This window comes from Gasterosteus aculeatus, chromosome 6 (genome assembly GCF_964276395.1).
Source record: "Gasterosteus aculeatus chromosome 6, fGasAcu3.hap1.1, whole genome shotgun sequence".
Lineage (NCBI taxonomy): Eukaryota > Metazoa > Chordata > Actinopteri > Perciformes > Gasterosteidae > Gasterosteus > Gasterosteus aculeatus.
The window spans coordinates 1,382,466-1,400,134 of NC_135693.1; the positions used below are offsets into that span (position 1 = coordinate 1,382,466).

General features: G+C 48.1%; 1 protein-coding gene and 1 long non-coding RNA gene across 2 annotated transcripts in view; one reads left to right on the forward strand and one right to left on the reverse strand.

Moving 5' to 3' along the window:
- LOC144409481 (uncharacterized) overlaps positions 1–16,987 on the reverse strand; it is a 69,030-nt gene extending 52,043 nt beyond the window's left edge. Inside the window, exon 1 of the long non-coding RNA XR_013467939.1 lies at positions 16,528–16,987. This is a non-coding gene — a long non-coding RNA (uncharacterized LOC144409481). The remainder of the gene's footprint in view (positions 1–16,527) is intronic.
- Positions 7,824–16,898, forward strand: LOC120820924 (uncharacterized). Its single transcript, XM_078104580.1, has 5 exons — positions 7,824–7,911; positions 11,098–11,243; positions 12,861–12,921; positions 13,003–13,105; positions 15,578–16,898. Exons 2-5 carry the CDS (start codon positions 11,125–11,127, stop codon positions 15,811–15,813), a joined length of 519 nt encoding a protein of 172 aa, XP_077960706.1. The 5' UTR covers positions 7,824–7,911; positions 11,098–11,124; the 3' UTR covers positions 15,814–16,898.
- Positions 16,988–17,669: the final 682 nt, after the last annotated feature.

Here is a 17,669-nt window from a genome sequence, read left to right on the forward strand (position 1 = left end):
AAGATCGAACCTTGGGGGACTCCACACATTACGTCGGTTGTTTCTGATACGAAGTCACCAATGGAAACAAAATAGTTCCTGTCTTGTAGATATGACCTGAACCAGCTTAAGACTGTGGCTGAGAGCCCCACCCAGTTTTCCAACCTGTCCAAAAGTATTGAGTGGTCGACAGTATCAAATGCAGCACTGAGGTCTAATAGCATTAATATTGAAGTTTTGCCAGAGTCTGTGTTAAGACGGATGTCATTTACTACTTTAATAAGGGCCGTCTCGGTGCTATGCTATGAAGAGGTCGAAATCCTGACTGGAAATTGTCGTGGCAGCCAGTTGAAGCCAGGAAGTGATTAAGTTGTTGTACTTTCTCAATTATTTTACTTATGAAAGGTAGATTTGAAATTGGTCTGTAGTTGTTGATACTAGAGGCATCTAGGCTCCGCTTTTTTAGGAGAGGTTTAATAACTGCAGTTTTGAAAGCTTTTGGGAAATGGCCTGTCTGAATAGAGTTATTAACTATTTGCAATACGTCTGTTGCTAGGCAGTCAAAAACATTCTTAAAGAAGTTGGTAGGTAGAACATCAAGACAGCAGGTGGATGGTTTTAAATTTGTCACCGTTTCCACTAGAGTTTGAGAGTCTATGGAATTAAAGCTTGTCATCATTGCTGTGTTACTTTCGCCTAAATAGGGTGGTGATCCAACATTTTTGTTGGAGATATTAATGGTCTGATGCCTTCAATTTTATCAGTATAAAAGAACGCAAACTCGTTGCATTTCTGTGTGGAATGGAGTTGGTGGTATTTGTGTCGGGGGGTTGGTCAGTCTGTCAACAGTTTCAAACAGGGTTTTTGCCTTATTAGTGTTGTTGTTAATGATGTTGGAGAAGAATGTTTCCCTAGCACTTTTTAATTGTAAATTGTAGGCCCGGAGGCGCTCTTTATTGATGTCATGGTGAATATGAAGTTTTGTATTTCGCCAGATTCGTTCAGCCTTCCTGCACTCTCTTCTGTTACAACAGCAGCTTTTCTCCAAGGGTGCCTTTTGCTTACTAGAACTGGTTTTAACCGTAACAGGTGTAATCTCATCTATGACATTCAAAATTTTGGAATTAAAGTTGTGTACAAGATTATCAGCATGACATGGGATTAGAGGTGGTAACGAGGAGATGACATTTTTAAAGAGTACATTAGTATGTTCATTGATGCACCGTTTTTTGACAGTGTTTGAATGTGATTGTGTGTCAGGAATGAAAGAAATATTAAAGAAAACACAGAAGTGGTCAGACAATGAGGGATCAGTCACAAAAACATCCGAAACAATAAGTTTGACTCCTTATTTTGATTAAATAAGTAACATTTCATCAAAGTTGGTGCAGTGTGACGTTAGAAAGGATGGGGATGTAAAAAGAGGTGTGAGACGTGTGCAGACTGTCATATTAAAATGTGTGTGTATGTTCAAATCAGTAAGTAAAACGGATGAAATAAATGTACTTGTTAATCATGTTTTTTATGTCATGGAGAAGTGTGTGTGTGTGTGTGTGTGTGTGTGTGTGTGTGTGTGTGTTATCTCAATCATATTTAGTGTGTGTGTGTTGCTTCCTTAAAGGTTGTTCATCTCAACATTCAAACCAGTAACTTATTCCAAACCAAGTAAACCATTGTAGTTGCTAAGCAGGGTGAAGACAGTGGTATTCAACTAAAATGTGAAGAGGTCCAGTTAGAGAACATTTCTAGAAGCAAAGGTCCGGATAATGTGACTACTCTGTGGGGATACGGGACAGGGTCACAAGGGGGAGCCACAGTAATTCTGGAGGTAGCGGGTGGGACTCTTGTTCTCTCTTCTGTGGTCTAATCAGATTGATGCAGGGCAGCTGGGAGGAGTGCACTCATCGCTGGCAGCTGCTGCAAGTCTTCAGGGAGCAGTTAAAGAGGGACATCTTTCAGAGGTTCGGCGCCGAGGGATTGCCGAGTACAGCCTTCCAGACACGCGTTTTCCTGGGTCCGGAGACTTCAGTGGCTTCCATTCCTACGTCACGAGGGAGACACGGGACGCCGCCGCCGACGGCGGTGCATTGCCGGAAGGCCTGAGTATTTGAGTTGTCGTTTGGAAAGAGAGACAATAAATACGCATTTTGTGTTTATACTTTACCTGGTTCCGGTGTTTGCTTTTGGATCCCTCTCACGAGCCGTGACAGAATCCCTCGGCCATACAACATGGATCCAGCAAACCCGGCATCCGTGCAGGAGGCTCTCAGCGCCCAGGGAGCGATGGTGGGGAGGCACGAGCAGATGCTGGTGCTGATGATGGAGTCCTTGGAGAGGCTGAATCGACGGATGGACCGGCCTGGGACGTCGGGGGCTGCGGCATCGGGAGGTCCGGATCCTCCAGGGAGAGAGGAGGACCAGGGTCCGACCAACGCCGCCAACGACCGGGAGCCGCGGGTTCCACTGCCAGAACCGTATGCAGGGGAAGCCGGGGGGTGCGGCCGCTTCTTACTGAACTGCGAGCTCGTGTTCGACCTGCAGCCCCGCAGTTATACCACCGACAGAGCCAAGATAGCCTTTTGTATGAATTTGTTTCGGGGAAGGGCGGCCCAGTGGGCGACCGCGTTGTGGGGGGGTCAGTCCTCGGCGTTGAGCTCTTTCGCGGGTTTTTCTGAGGAACTGCGACGTGTGTTCGACCACCCGGTGCGGGGGCAGGATGCTTTGAATAGGCTGCTGTCGCTGCGGCAGGGGCCTGAATCAGTGGCGGACTTTGCTATCTCGTTCCGGATCCTTGCCGCCGAGAGCGGTGCCAACGAACACACGCTAAGGACCATTTTTTGCGCGGAACCTGTCGGAGACCCTGAAAGACGAGCTGCTCTCTCGCGACGCCACCACCACTTTGGAGCAGCTTATTTCGTTGGCAATTACGATGGATAATCGCATTCAGGAACGTGAACGCGAGCGGGGGAGGCGGCCGTCGCGTCCGCAGTTCACGGGGGGGGAGGTTTCGAGCCCGGTTGGGTCGGGGGGGGAGTTTTCGGGAGGCGCGGGCGAGCCGATGCAGTTGGGGCGGGCTCGGTTGACTCCGTCCGAACGCGAACGGCGGTTTAGTCGTCGACTGTGTTTGTATTGCGGACGCGCGGGACATTATGCTAGGAACTGTCCGGAGTCCCCAAACGGGGCTCCTCACCAGGCGAAGAGGACCTCCTGGTGAGTAACGCAGCGTCCTCTACTATCCCATCCCGTATTTCCATTCCGGCCATTCTACTGTTTCATTCCCATAATCACTCGACCACCGCCCTCGTGGACTCCGGTTCTGATGCTAATTTTATGGACGAGGGACTAGCCGCACGGTTGCGAGTACCGTTAGAGACGCTCGAGAGCGCCAGGGCAGTTAACGCGCTAGACGGTCGACTGATCAGCCGGGTCACGCATCGCACAGGCCCCCTCACGCTCCGTATATCGGGAAACCATTCAGAAACCATTCAGTTGCTAATTATTCCGTCTCCGGCGAGTCCGATCGTGCTGGGTCTCCCGTGGTTAAAACTTCATAACCCCATGGTGGATTGGACAACTATGGCCATCGCGGGCTGGAGCGTGGGGTGTCATGCCCGGTGTCTGCGGGCTGCGGGGGGAACACCAGCGACGTCAGTGGTACCATCACTTCCTCCAGACTTATCCACGGTTCCGTCAGTCTACCATGACCTTGCGCAGGTGTTTAGTAAGGACAAGGCTTGTACTCTGCCACCGCACCGACCTTTCGATTGTGCGATAGACTTGCTCCCGGGGGCTCCGCTGCCCACTAGCCGTCTTTTCAACATCTCCCGCCCGGAACGGTTAGCAATGGAAAAATACGTTCGGGAGTGCCTGGACGCGGGTTTCATCCGTCCTTCGTCCGCCCCGTTAGGCGCGGGGTTCTTTTTCGTTGAGAAAAAGGACCACTCACTGCGTCCGTGCATTGACTATCGGGGCTTGAATCGAATCACGATAAAGAATAAGACTCCATTGCCGTTAATCGACCCGTCATTCGAACCCCTCTCTCAGGCGCAGTTTTTTACCAAGCTGGATCTCCGAAACGCCTATCATTTGGTTCGTATCCGCGAAGGTGATGAATGGAAGACGGCCTTTAACACGCCCATGGGGCAATTCGAGTATCGGGTCATGCCGTTTGGGTTGACAAATGCCCCGGCCGTCTTCCAGTCATTAATGAATAATCTGTTTCGGGATATCACCAGTAGCTTCGCTTTCATTTATCTGGACGATATCCTGATTTTCTCCCGGTCCCTCACCGAGCACCAGCAACAGGTGCGACTGGTGCTGCGGCGACTTTTGGAAAACAGGCTATACGTTAAACCCGAGAAGTGCGAATTTCACGTGGCGTCGGTTCGTTTCCTCGGGTTCGTGATTGCGCGGGGGCAGGTGGAACCGGATCCTGATAAGATTCGAGCGGTAGCAGACTGGCCGATCCCGGGCACGCGGAAGGACTTACAGCGGTTCCTGGGGTTCGCAAATTTTTATCGCCGGTTTGTGAGGGACTTCAGTAGAGTGGCCGCACCTCTCACCGCGCTAACATCCACCAAGGCATCCTTCTGCTGGACGCCAGAAGCACAGGGGGCGTTTAGTAAATTGAGGTCTCTCTTCACCAGCGCCCCTATTCTTAGGCACCCTGATTCCGCTCGGCAGTTTGTGGTGGAAGTGGATGCGTCGGAAGCAGGGGTCGGGGCCGTTCTGTCTCAGCGAGATCCGTCAACGCAGAAGTTACATCCATGTGCTTTCTTCTCCAAACGGTTGAGTCCGGCGGAGAAGAATTATGACGTCGGGAATCGGGAGCTGCTGGCAGTGGTCCTCGCGCTACAGGAATGGCGGCATTGGTTGGAGGGTAGCCTGCAGCCCTTCTGGATTTGGACGGATCACAAGAATCTGGCGTACATCCAGGCGGCTCGGAGGCTGAATTCCCGACAAGCACGGTGGGCCTTGTTCCTCAGCCGTTTCCAGTTTACGTTGTCCTATCGCCCGGGAAGCAAGAACGGCAAGCCGGACGCCCTTTCCAGGATCTTCCCGCCGCCGGCATCACCGGATTCCACGCCCATACTTCCGTCCGAGTGTATTGTAGGTGCGGCAACTTGGGAGATCGAGTCGGTGGTGCAGGAGGCGCAGCGGGGGGAGTCGGTGCCAGAGGGGGGACCAGCGGACCGCCTGTTCGTGCCACGGACGGTCAGATCGCAGGTACTTCAGTGGGGCCATTCATCGAAGCTGACGTGTCATCCGGGGGCGAGACGGACGGCTCTCTTCATTCGTCAGCGGTTTTGGTGGCCGGGACTGGATCGAGACACGAGGGCGTTTGTGGCGGCGTGCCCCGAATGTGCCAGAGGTAAGGCCTCGCACCAGGCCTCGGCGGGCCTGCTGCAACCATTGCCTGTCCCGGGCAGGCCGTGGTCCCACATCGGGGTGGACTTTGTTACGGGCTTGCCTCCATCCGACGGGAACACAACCATTCTGACCATAGTGGACCGTTTTTCCAAAGCGGTTCATTATGTTCCCCTCACCAAACTGCCTTCTGCGTTGGAGACCGCCGAGCTGTTGGTCTTGCATGTGTTCCGGATTCACGGGATCCCTATGGACATTGTATCCGACAGAGGACCGCAGTTTGCGTCTAAGGTATGGGGTGCGTTTTGCAGGGCTGTGGGGGCAAGGGCCAGTTTATCTTCAGGGTATCATCCACAGTCCAACGGACAGACTGAGCGGGCAAATCAAGACCTGGTGTCGGCGTTGCGGTGCATCGCGGCGCGGCATCCGGTGTCATGGAGCAAGTTCCTGCCGTGGGTGGAGTATGCCCACAATTCCCTGTCACGTTCTGCTACGGGGATGTCGCCATTTATGGTCTGTTTCGGTTTTCAGCCCCCGTTGTTTCAGATCCAGGAGGCAGCAGTGGCAGTCCCGTCCGTCGATGACCATCTCCGGCGGATTCAGGAGGTGTGGGACTCGGCGCGGGCAGCTATCACCCGGTCGGGGGAGATCAACAAGAAGATGGCTGACCGACATCGCGTCCCCGCACCGGCGTACAGGGTAGGACAGCAGGTGTGGTTGTCCGCGAAGGACCTCCCCCTGGCAACGGAGGGCCGCAAGATGAACCCAAGGTACGTCGGACCATACCCTATCGAACAGATCGTCAACCCTTCGGCGGTTCGTCTGACCCTGCCGGCGGCCCTGAAGGTACATCCGACGTTTCACGTCTCGCTGTTGAAACCGGTGGGGGAGAGCGAATTCAGCCCTCCGGCCAATGCTCCCCCGGCTCCCCTGGTCATCGAGGGGCATCCAGCACACAGGGTTTCCCGGATACTGGACGTCCGGCGTCGGGGGCGGGGGTTTCAATATCTGGTGGACTGGGAGGGGTATGGACCGGAGGAACGATCTTGGCTGCCCCGCCGGCAGATTTTTGGCTCCACATTATTCCGGGAGTTCTATCGGGACAATCCGGGTAAGCCCGGGCGGCCGCCAGGAGGCGCCCGTTGAGGGGGGGGTACTGTGGGGATACGGGACAGGGTCACAAGGGGGAGCCACAGTAATTCTGGAGGTAGCGGGTGGGACTCTTGTTCTCTCTTCTGTGGTCTAATCAGATTGATGCAGGGCAGCTGGGAGGAGTGCACTCATCGCTGGCAGCTGCTGCAAGTCTTCAGGGAGCAGTTAAAGAGGGACATCTTTCAGAGGTTCGGCGCCGAGGGATTGCCGAGTACAGCCTTCCAGACACGCGTTTTCCTGGGTCCGGAGACTTCAGTGGCTTCCATTCCTACGTCACGAGGGAGACACGGGACGCCGCCGCCGACGGCGGTGCATTGCCGGAAGGCCTGAGTATTTGAGTTGTCGTTTGGAAAGAGAGACAATAAATACGCATTTTGTGTTTATACTTTACCTGGTTCCGGTGTTTGCTTTTGGATCCCTCTCACGAGCCGTGACATACTCAGTGTGATTAAATAGAGGAATAGAGTTGTGTAACATTTGCATTTAATCAATACACGACTAACAAATCAAATAAATTCAGTACGATTCTAAAACTCTTTTCACAATAGAACTGAACATATATGTGCGACTGAAATATAAATAATGTTCTCTCAATTAAGTCAATAAAAGTAGGGCTGCAATTAAAAAGAATAATGCAAACATTTCCGCATGTTCAAATAAAGTGCTCAAATTCAGAAAACATGAAATAACGGGAAGATGAGCTTGAACTTCACCTCTTCTGCTTCACATTTGGACTTATAACGGTGCCTCGTTGCCCACAAACAGAACTGCTTCTCCAGCCGGTTCTGACAGTGTTAAACGGTTTTAAATCATTCTCTTGGCCCGAATGTAGAGAAACTGTATAATCAACTTCTCGTCTCCTTTATTTTACTCTCACTCCTGCAGCCTCTGTCTTCCCCCCAACACACTCAATCTTTATTAAGCACAGCAGTCCTTCCTCCCTCAGTCCAGTCAGACGCACCTCAATTGCACTTCAATTCATTTTATCTTCTGCAGCTTTACAGTCTGTTCACATGCGACATCCTCTGTCCCGAAACCCTCACTTTCACTCCATGTCCGCTCATACATGTTATATATCTATTCATGCTTCTTAATGTATTTGGTCTATTCCTTGTTATTGTACAATATGTACGGTGTTTTTGCAATACAGAGAACACGTAACCGGAGTCAAATTACATCTCTGCATAAGCATACAAGGTGAATAAAGCTGATTACAATATCTGACTCTGGCAGCAGCCAACAGTCGTCTTTTGGTTTCACATTGTGTGTGTGTGTGTGTGTGTGTGTGTGTGTGTGTGTGTGTGTGTGTGTGTGCCTTTAAGCAGTTCAAACACCAGCTCTCCGTGTCGGATCAGTCTGTCAATAAGTACCTGCAACAGGAACAACGGCTGCGTCTGGTACCTGAACCCACAGGTAGGCTCTGTACACTCTATTCCGCCAGCAAACATGGAAATGTTATGATGTCTGTGTGATTAAAGTTGTCTATAGTTGTAGGTTCATTAGCGTTCTTGTAATTGTTGCTATTTTAAGGCTGGCAGAGACCACGGGTAAGAAAATGATTACATCGTAACATAACCTGTCTTGTTTTGTTTTACAATGTAAAATCCAGCCTGTTGCCTAATACATCAAATAATGACTGATGCTTTGTATGATTTACCATCACTCTTTATGTAGACCCTTAAATTCTATTTTGTTTCCATATAAAATGGAACACAGAAACAAAAACACAAAGCATCAAGACAACGGTTTGTGCACCTCGCGACTCACAAACATGTGACTTGCACTTGTCTCTCTTGAAGGCTGAAGCAAGATTCTAAGGTAGGATTAAATGCCAACTATAGCTTTTTCATCAGTTTAACATGAAGCGTACTCACATTGGCGAATCGAGCACCTGTTTAAGTGCCTGTGGAAAACTGTTTACTTCAACTCATCAGGGCTATTTTTAGTTTCATTCACTGTGGATGAACAATGTGCTGGTCGTCTCCAGTCTCAACCTTGTGTGTATGTGTGTATGTATGTGGGGTCGTCGTGGCGCAGGGGTTAGAGAAGGTGTGCTGGGAAGCACAAGGTTGTTGGTTTGATTCCAGGCTGCCCCATGTTCCATGTCGAAGTGTCCCTGAGCAAAACATCTGACCCCTAATTGCTCCCCAGGCAAAAATGTGAAAAAGCCATGGGTTTAAAAGTGTAATGTAAGTCGCTTTGGATAAAAGCGTCTGCTAAATGACCTGTAATGTATGTGTGTGTTGTTCAAGGGTCATTTTTCTGCATTATACAAATCATTGATGCAGCTACATTCACTGGTAACAAGCAACTGTGTCTGAGCACCAAGCGTCCACCATCAGAGCAGCTTGATTTGGATCATCGATGGATCCAGGTCTGCGTCTCAGCAGTCACTCGCCTCCGGGCATCAGACAGACGGCATGCTGGGTAGTGCAGTGGCTTCTGCTTCTAGCTGGGTTAGCTTAGCTTCTATCTCTGGGACGATTTGGGGCAGTTTGGTCCAACGGGTCTATCTAGGTGCAGGTTGCCTACAAGCCCGCCAGTCTTTGTCCAATCCCAGCTACCAGCACGTACATGGGCCCCGTTGCCCCACACATGGGGGGAGCTGCTTCCCAGCATGTCTGCGTTGGTGGTCACTTTGTATCAGTCTTTAGCTTCTTTTTAATTGAATTATTGCTTTGGGTCACTTCTTACAGGTCCTTTTGTGATTCTGTACATGTATGTTGGTTATGTAGTTTTGGTTGAATTGGTTTTGTAACTCTGAGGCATCATCCGTACTGCCAACAACAATCAACAAGAACTGCTACTCAAATCCAGAAGATGAGCAATCTGCTGAGTCCGTGTTTATTGGGTGCATGGGGGGCTCTCCAGGTGGGGCATGGGTTAGGGTTAGTCTGGTTGGGGTTTGTCTGGTTAGGGTCAGTCTGGTTAGCGTTAGTCTGGTTAGGGTCAGCCTGGTTAGGGTAAGTCTGGTTAGGGTTAGTCTGGTTGGGATCATTCTGGTTAGGGTTAGTCTGGTTGGGGTCAGTCTGGTTAGGGTTAGTCTGGTTAGGGTCAGTCTGGTTAGGATTAGTCTGGTTAGAGTCAGTCTGGTTGGGGTTAGTCTGGTTAGGGTCAGTCTGGTTGGGGTTTGTCTGGTTAGGGTCAGTCTGGTTAGGGTCAGTCTGGTTAGGGTTAGTCTGGTTAGAGTCAGTCTGGTTGGGGTTAGTCTGGTTAGGGTCAGTCTGGTTAGGATCAGTCTGGTTGGGGTTAGTCTGGTTAGGGTTAGTCTGGTTGGGGTCAGTCTGGTTGGGGTTAGTCTGGTTAGGGTTAGTCTGGTTGGGGTCAGTCTGGTTGGGGCCGGCCTGGTTAGGGTCATTCTGGTTAGGGCTAGTCTGGTTAGGGTCAGTCTGGTTAGGGTTGGTCTGGTTAGAGTCAGTCTGGTTGGGGTTAGTCTGGTTAGGGTTAGTCTGGTTAGGGTCAGTCTGGTTGAGGTTAGTCTGGTTGGGGTCAGTCTGGTTATGGTTAGTCTGGTTATGGTTAGTCTGGCTAGGGTCCGTCTGGTTAGGGTTAGTCTGGTTATGGTTAGTCTGGCTAGGGTTAGTCTGGTTAGGGTCAGTCTGGTTAGGGTTAGTCTCCATGTCTCACGTTTAGTTTCTCACATATTGAGACTGTTGGAGCGTTCTGCTGCCCCCACCCAGAGTACCTGACGCTACTGTGCAGCCTCCGGGTCGCCCTGGGAGATTACTCCGGTTACTATGGGCAGTGTTCATACCCTAAGTCCCCCCCGCACGCCCTTTTTCTGGCATTTCTCACAAGTGTACACAGATGGGGCGGGGGGGGGGGGGGGGGGGGGGCGTTCTCCTTTATTACATCATGGAGACTGATTTACATGCAGTGGTCAATAGGTTTCCGCATAAAACACTAAAATGCAAATGCAGTTACTTGTGTTTTTGTTTTTCTATAAATAAGACCGGAGAAATAAAAGCTGTTCGCTGGTTAAATATCTCCCAGGTCCTCCTCCTCCTCCTCGCTGCCTGAAGGGCTTTTTTCCAGTTGGCCCGTTGACAGCCTGATGATTCCGTGAAGCTGAACCTGAAGCTGTTGAGATCAACACCCCTGTTGTGTCCGAGGTGAACATTGGAACAAGTACCTTATTCCCCAAGTCCTTGTTAAATAAGCCTCATGTTTCTGTGGATGGTGGTTCTATCTGATGGATGGTGGTTGTTCCTGTAGTGGTCCTTCCTGACATCCACTGCTGCTCTCATTACTATTGCTGGTATTACTATTGTTATCGTGGTCAATCTAATACATCCACTGCAGCTGTTATTATTGGGAATCATATTAAATGTCTTGGGCTGCCACCAATAGCTGAATCATTTCTCTCATAATCATTGAACGTGTAAATCTCATTGTTCACTCTGTCCACATGACATGTGATGCCCTCCTTCCATCATCGTCCATCTCCTGCTCTTCCTCAGGCTTCTTATTTTTGGGACAGAGGATGTTGCATGTTGTGCGGATTGTAAAGCTCTATAAATGTGTAATGGTGTCCTTAAACGTCAAATTGTGACACCTCATTGATCTCTCTCTCTCTCTCTCTCTCTCGCTCTCTCCCAGCAGCATCTTCTATTTTCCTCAGTGAAGATGGCGGTGTTTGGCCCTGACGTCGGCTCGTGGTTGTCGGCATCAGGAGTCGTCGGTTTCTTCATCCTCCTCCTCCTCCTCTCCATCTTCCTCTCCGCTCTCTGCAGCGGGTGCAGCAGGTCAGCTGGTTCTTTGTACCACATGTCTATTTGTCAGCGCAATGCTCAAACCAACCAAAACAAAAATCCCAATTCAGATTCCAGGTATTAGATTCTGCTCACAGGCTCCAGCACACAAAGGGAGGGGTGAGCAGAGGTCACAGGTCATGTGGTTACTCGCTGTCTGTCACCTGTGTCACTAATCGTACACACTGGAGACTTTGATCTCTTCAAGGTTAATTTAAGGTACTTTGACCTTTGCACCACCGAGGAGGCCATGATTTAATGTAACAGATGTGTGTGCAGTTTTATATTTTCCTCCCTCTCCACTACTGCAACACAAAGTGTGTGTGTGACTCCAGGGAACTCGATGAGATGTCCCAAAGTAACTAAACCTCCGTTGCTATTGGTCCAAATTTCCCAAATCAGAGAAAGTTCTGGTTCCAACGTTGCCTGTTGAATATTGAGACATTAAGCACCAGCACAATGTTTCATGTCACTTGGGCTATGTCTATGTGCTGGAACGTATGTGCTACTTCAAAGCCAGTTTACATACAACGGATGCTTGCTTGCTTACTTTGCAGCACTAGTTGCTAATATTGATACCAGCGGTTGAGTGTGAAGGACTCAACCGCAACTGTATGATTTTATGATCTCACCTTACTTTGCATGTAAAATATTTATCTGCACCAGTTTGAAACGAGATGAGTGTGTTTGGATGCAGGAGGTTCGCAGAGGTTCATTTGACTGGACATATTTACACACTGTGGATGAGAGTCAACTTTATCGACATTGCATAGAGCACAAGAACTGAGACAATGAAATGTAGTTCAGCACCCAAAGAGGTCCTGTGCATGTGGCTCCTTCCACACACGCTTTCATCTACTTTTAAATACACCAAAATCATCTTAACTTCATAATCCCATAAGTAATGTTCAAAAACAAAAGACTGACCATGCAAAAATAACTGTTTATTCATATTAAAGAATTGATTCATGTTTATTCATAGTAATAAGGTTCAATGTTTCATTTGGGTAATATGTTCAAAAATGTGTGTAGTGAGGTAAAGGCTAAACTATACTTCCAAGTATTATATAAAGTCCTGTACATGCAGTATATAAAACCCTAACTCACCATGTTTGCTGGCTGCTTGCTGGGTCTTTCTGTTCCCAGAGTCAGAACTAAACCTGGAGAAGCAGTGTTCGGTTTTTCTGATCCACATATCTGGAGCAAAGTCCCAGAAAGCTTCTTTACCTCCCTTCAAATCCAGATTAAAGACTTTTCGGTTCGCTGCTGCCTTTTAATGGACCGTTTCTGCAATTCAGAATGCTTAAACTCTACTGCATTATTTTATCCTTTCATGCTAATGATAATAACGTTTTTCTTTTATCTTTCAATCAATGTTCTTAACTGTTTGTAAAGCTCATTAGTGATGTCATGATTTACAAAACTTAAAGGAGAATGTCAGAATGTTAATTAACTGTTATGCTGTTTTACAGTTAAAATTAAAATTAAAAATAAATAATACAGGGCCCAAAATCAATGAACGCCCCAGACGTCTCTGGCCAGTGTTCTCTTCATGTTTACAATATATCATTTTTAATCACGTTTCGCTTTTTGTCTCTTTGTGTTTTATAGACGTTCATTCGAGCTGAGAGACTCTGAGGTGGACAAAGATCCTTCAACTCTGATTAAAGTGGTAAGAACTCCATCCGAATGTTTTTCCTGTTTATTTTGTTTAAACAATGAAGCGTCAATCAAGTATCATGTTGATTGGCAGGCGAAGCTGGAGGACGGCTTGGTGGAGAGAGAGAATCCCAGGATCAACGAGGACCTGAAAGACGACATAGGTGGGTCAAGTGCTGACCAACAGAACCACCCGGGTCAGTCTGCCCCATCAGTAAATGTTCAGCATGCATGTAGACATGACAGGCCTGTGATTGTACATCACAAGGTGAGATGCACCAAACATCCCGGCCAATGACATGCAGCTCAAACAAGCCCACAGAGACTGTGGTCCGCCCTCTTTTGTGTCCGATTCCAATAATCCAAACCCTGGGGGTTCAGGGTACAAGGCACTAAGGGTCCAGGGTTTAAGGTCTTAGGGGGGACACTGGGGGTTCAGGGTTTAAAGCCTTAGGGGGGGGGGCACTAAGGGTCCAGGGTTTAAGGTCTTAGGGGGGACACTGGATGTTCAGGGTTTAAAGCCTTAGGGGGGGCACTAAGGGCCCAGGGTGTAAGGTCTTAGGGGGGACACTAGGGGTTCAGGGTTTAAAGCCTTAGGGGGGGCACTAAGGGCCCAGGGTGTAAGGTCTTAGGGGGGACACTAGGGGTTCAGGGTTTAAAGCCTTAGGGGGGGCACTAAGGGCCCAGGGTGTAAGGTCTTAGGGGGGACACTAAGGGTCCAGGGTTTAAGGTCTTAGGGGGGGCACTAAGGGTCCAGGGTGTAAGGTCTTAGGGGGGACACTAAGGGTCCAGGGTTTAAGGTCTTAGGGGAGGAAATAGTGTGTTCCATTGTAAGAATGTAGATCAGTGATGTATTTGTGAATCAAACAGTATTCAGAGGATTATATAGCAATTTGCTCAACAATATAATCACCTGGCCTGCAGTCAGTGGTCTTAAGGAATGAAGATATCTTTAGTGAGGGTGTAGCTGCATGTGCATCTCCTAGAAGAAGATACTTGGTGCTCTTAGTGTACGTTTGTGTAAGTTTGAGATTAGAGACAAACCTTGAGTTTACAGGCTAATGTTACACACTGAAATATGACAGTCTCCATTCTGGAATACAGATTTATTCTGTAAATACAACAATCAAATACATATCTAAAACAACTGTCTGTGCTTCCTACGCTGGTCTGACCTACTTGTTTTTAGACAATTATAACACACAACATATAACGAGAGATAACATGTAACTAGACTCGCTAATCAACACTTTCAACACACCACTGCTTCCATCTGTCAAGTGACTCAACATGCACCTTACACACGTATGTAGCACTTGTCTGGGCTAGTATTAGAAAAGCACAAAGTATCTACCTAGATTTAAAGGAGAGGTACCTTAAGACAAAGAACAAGTTGAACAAATGACCAGTTCATTGCTTCACAATTGGTCATGGGTCCACAATATAAAACCAGTGTAAAACAAAAGAGAAGAGTTGATTGTTGGGAAATTCTATCACTCTTGTAAATGAACTCAGTCTTTTCAGTGTGTGTATATGTACAGTTTCCAGGATACAGTCCGTTCAGTCCATGAATAGTGTTCTGGTCTTGTACCATGTGTACTGTATCTCTAAACTACCTGACGGCAGGACTGGGGTCTGATGTCGTCTTGATAAGCGAATCAGGTTCGGTCTGGATCACACGGTAGGCCACACCGCATCCACGATGTGGGTTTAGCTCACATCTCACCACAAAAACTAGCAAACTAAGCATTGCGCTTGTGTACTTTCCTCACCTGTGAATACAACACGACAGTCGAACATATCTGCTCAAAACGACTGTCTGTCCTTCAACGCTGGTCTGACTTGTAGTAGTATTAGTAGTAGTAGAAGTATTACGGCGCCTTCATGCCCATAGATATATCAAAGTAGGTGGGTTCAAAAAGTCACACAAAGCGGTTTCAAACATAATAACCAAAAAAACACAGTGACGAGGGTACTGACTAATATCACAATTCAGAAACAATGTTAGCCCTTAAGTGCCACACAGAGCAGAAGGAGGGCCTCGTTACTGTAAAACTGCTTTGATAACGTCGCGTTCTGGTCACAGACAGAACACGTTTGACAGTTTGCCGTTTTGAAGTCTTGAGGACTCCAATTCCGTCGTATCTCAGATTACGGTCGTCGCAAATTTGTTTTTTGCAACCAATGAACAGAAGTTACCATATATGGACAGGGGGGGGAGGGACTTAGAGACACTGTGTACTTTCTGGTAGCAGCGTTGACCTGTCAATCACAGTATCCCCGCCCTAAAGCACCCTGTTCTATAGTCTATCTGACTCTAAATGGACCATAGTTTACTAAAGGAACATCGTGCTGTATTGACGATAACTTGAAACTGGAGGTTGAGACCTTAAACGCATGTTTACAATGTTCACTGAGGGAATAAATCAAGAGAAGCAGAGCCTTTTTCTCGTAGATTTTTATACAACCAGAAGAGTCTCCCCCTGCTGGTCAGTAGAGTGTGCGTTTTAAGACGCGCTCGGCAGAACCAGCAGTTGCCGCTCTATTGGCTCTTAAATAGAAAAAAGGGAACTGGAGAGAAGCCATTGTAAAATAAGACAGGAGTGACTGACAGAAAGAATGACATAATGTAGGAAAAAAAGAGTGAAACCATTATTTCCGTCTTACAGATATAAACAGTTCCATCGCTCCACACAGCATCTACCAAACCATCGGGGGAGAAGGGAGCAATTTGACCAATCACCAGCCAGGGGCGGAGTCCAGCGTTTCTGCTGACGTGAATTCGGTGTACGCACAGGTGAGCAAGAAGGAGAGAGCGACCGTGTTCCCTGATCGTTCTCCTGAGGAGGTGCTGGAGAAGGTGTCTTCTCCTCCACTGCCCGACAGGAAGGCACAGCTGGAGTGATGACGATGAAGGACGAGGGACAATGGATGAAGAATGGCAGCTAAAGGACAAAGACTTAAAAGACAGTGATGATACAAAAGAAACTACGCTTTCTATGATTTCAGAAGCGAAAGATTGTTGAATGCGTTCTAGTTCTACTCCTGTGGATCCTCTCTTGCGCTGCACATTTTCCTCGCAATAATTAGAGGCGTATAAAAGCCAGATGTTACATATCTTTCAGGGCCGCACCGCTGGTCAATGACGGACGAGTACATCGAGTCCTTCTTGATTTCATGCTGGTAGATGCAGTAATGCTTTTTTCAGAATGCTCAGGGATGCACAACCAAATTCAACTTTTGTCCATTTGTAAAAGAAAACCAAACCAGTGGAACACTCCTGCAGTTCACTCTGTAATGACTATGAAGGATCTGGATCAACTGGATCTAGGTCTCGATGAAGATCTGTGCTCAACAGTCACACGTATCAGCGTTTTCTCTATACCATCAGATTTCTTTTTGCGGCCAGAGGAGTCGCCCCCTGCTGGTTAGACGACAGAATGCAAGTTTGAAGACTCTTCTGCTTTACAAGCAAGAGCAGAGGTCGCTGCGATCAGCCCTCTGACAGCTTTTGAGAAATGTAAATTGATTTGATTGACAGGGGGCACAAACTCAATCAACAGAAAGATCCCAAAACAAGTGTTTGATGGAGTCTAGCAGCTGCTCAAGAAGATGCTACGTTATCTGGAAATATGCCAAAGGAGTAACTGCCCAGCGCTGAGGCAAAGCACAGGTCAATGGTGTATTTAGTCTTTGGATTTACGTTATTTTATTTTCTCTCAGTAACTTTAATGAATAACGATGGCATTTATTTATCTAATGCTGTTATATTATAACTTCCAACTCTGAAAATATGCTTGTTTCTAAACATGCTTCCAGGTTCATTTGTAAATATTTACATAAATAAATGTCATTCCACTTAGCTGGTTTTAAATGCCTATTTAACAAAATTAATAGAAATACATAAATTGAAATATAACACACGTTATTTATATATATTTGTATTCCTTAAGGGGATTTACTCCAAATAAAAAAATGTGTAAAACTTTTGATTGTCCTTTACACCACTTTGTCCATAACAGTTGTTCCCAAACTGGGGGTTGTGGCGTCATTGCAAACCCTACAATATGAGAGAGAGAGAGAGATTTTTTTGATTTTTAGAAAATCTTTATTTTACATAAAAAAACAATTAGTCATTACAGTCATTTCAGTCATTAGTCACTATGGCATTGGCCCGTCTTCCCGCTCAGGATCCTCCTCCGCCGGTCGGACGCCTCACTCAGCCCCATTTCCTCCATCCCTGGTGATCTTGAGGTTGATCTTCCGTAGTGGGAAGACCTCCCGCTGGGTGTAGTCTGCAGCACCCTTCTTCCTGCAGCCGTGTTGAACGGAGCGAGCGAACTTCTCCAAGTCGGAGAAGTAGTCCTCCAGCTCCACTCCTCTCTGGTTCTTGGTGGCCAGCAGGAACGATTTCATCCGCCCCACCCCGTGCCTGCTGGTGACCGTCCCCCCTGAGGAGACGCTGTCTTCAGAGGCCCACCCTGAAGAGGACTCTGACTCCCCACCTCCCACCTTTCCTCTGCGCCCCCCCCCCCCCCTTTTGCCCGAGAGCCTCCCCTGTTGGCCCTCGTCTTCCTCTTCAGGCGGGGGGTCTTAAAGTCCACCCCCCCTCTTCCATATATTCCTCGCTGTCCGAGGTTCCACCTCGAACAGCTCCCCCACTACCAAGTGCCCCCATCCCCTCTTTCACTCGGTCACACACACCTGCCCGCTGGGCTGCATTCAACCCCCCATCCACTCCGACATTCATCCCCTCTGACC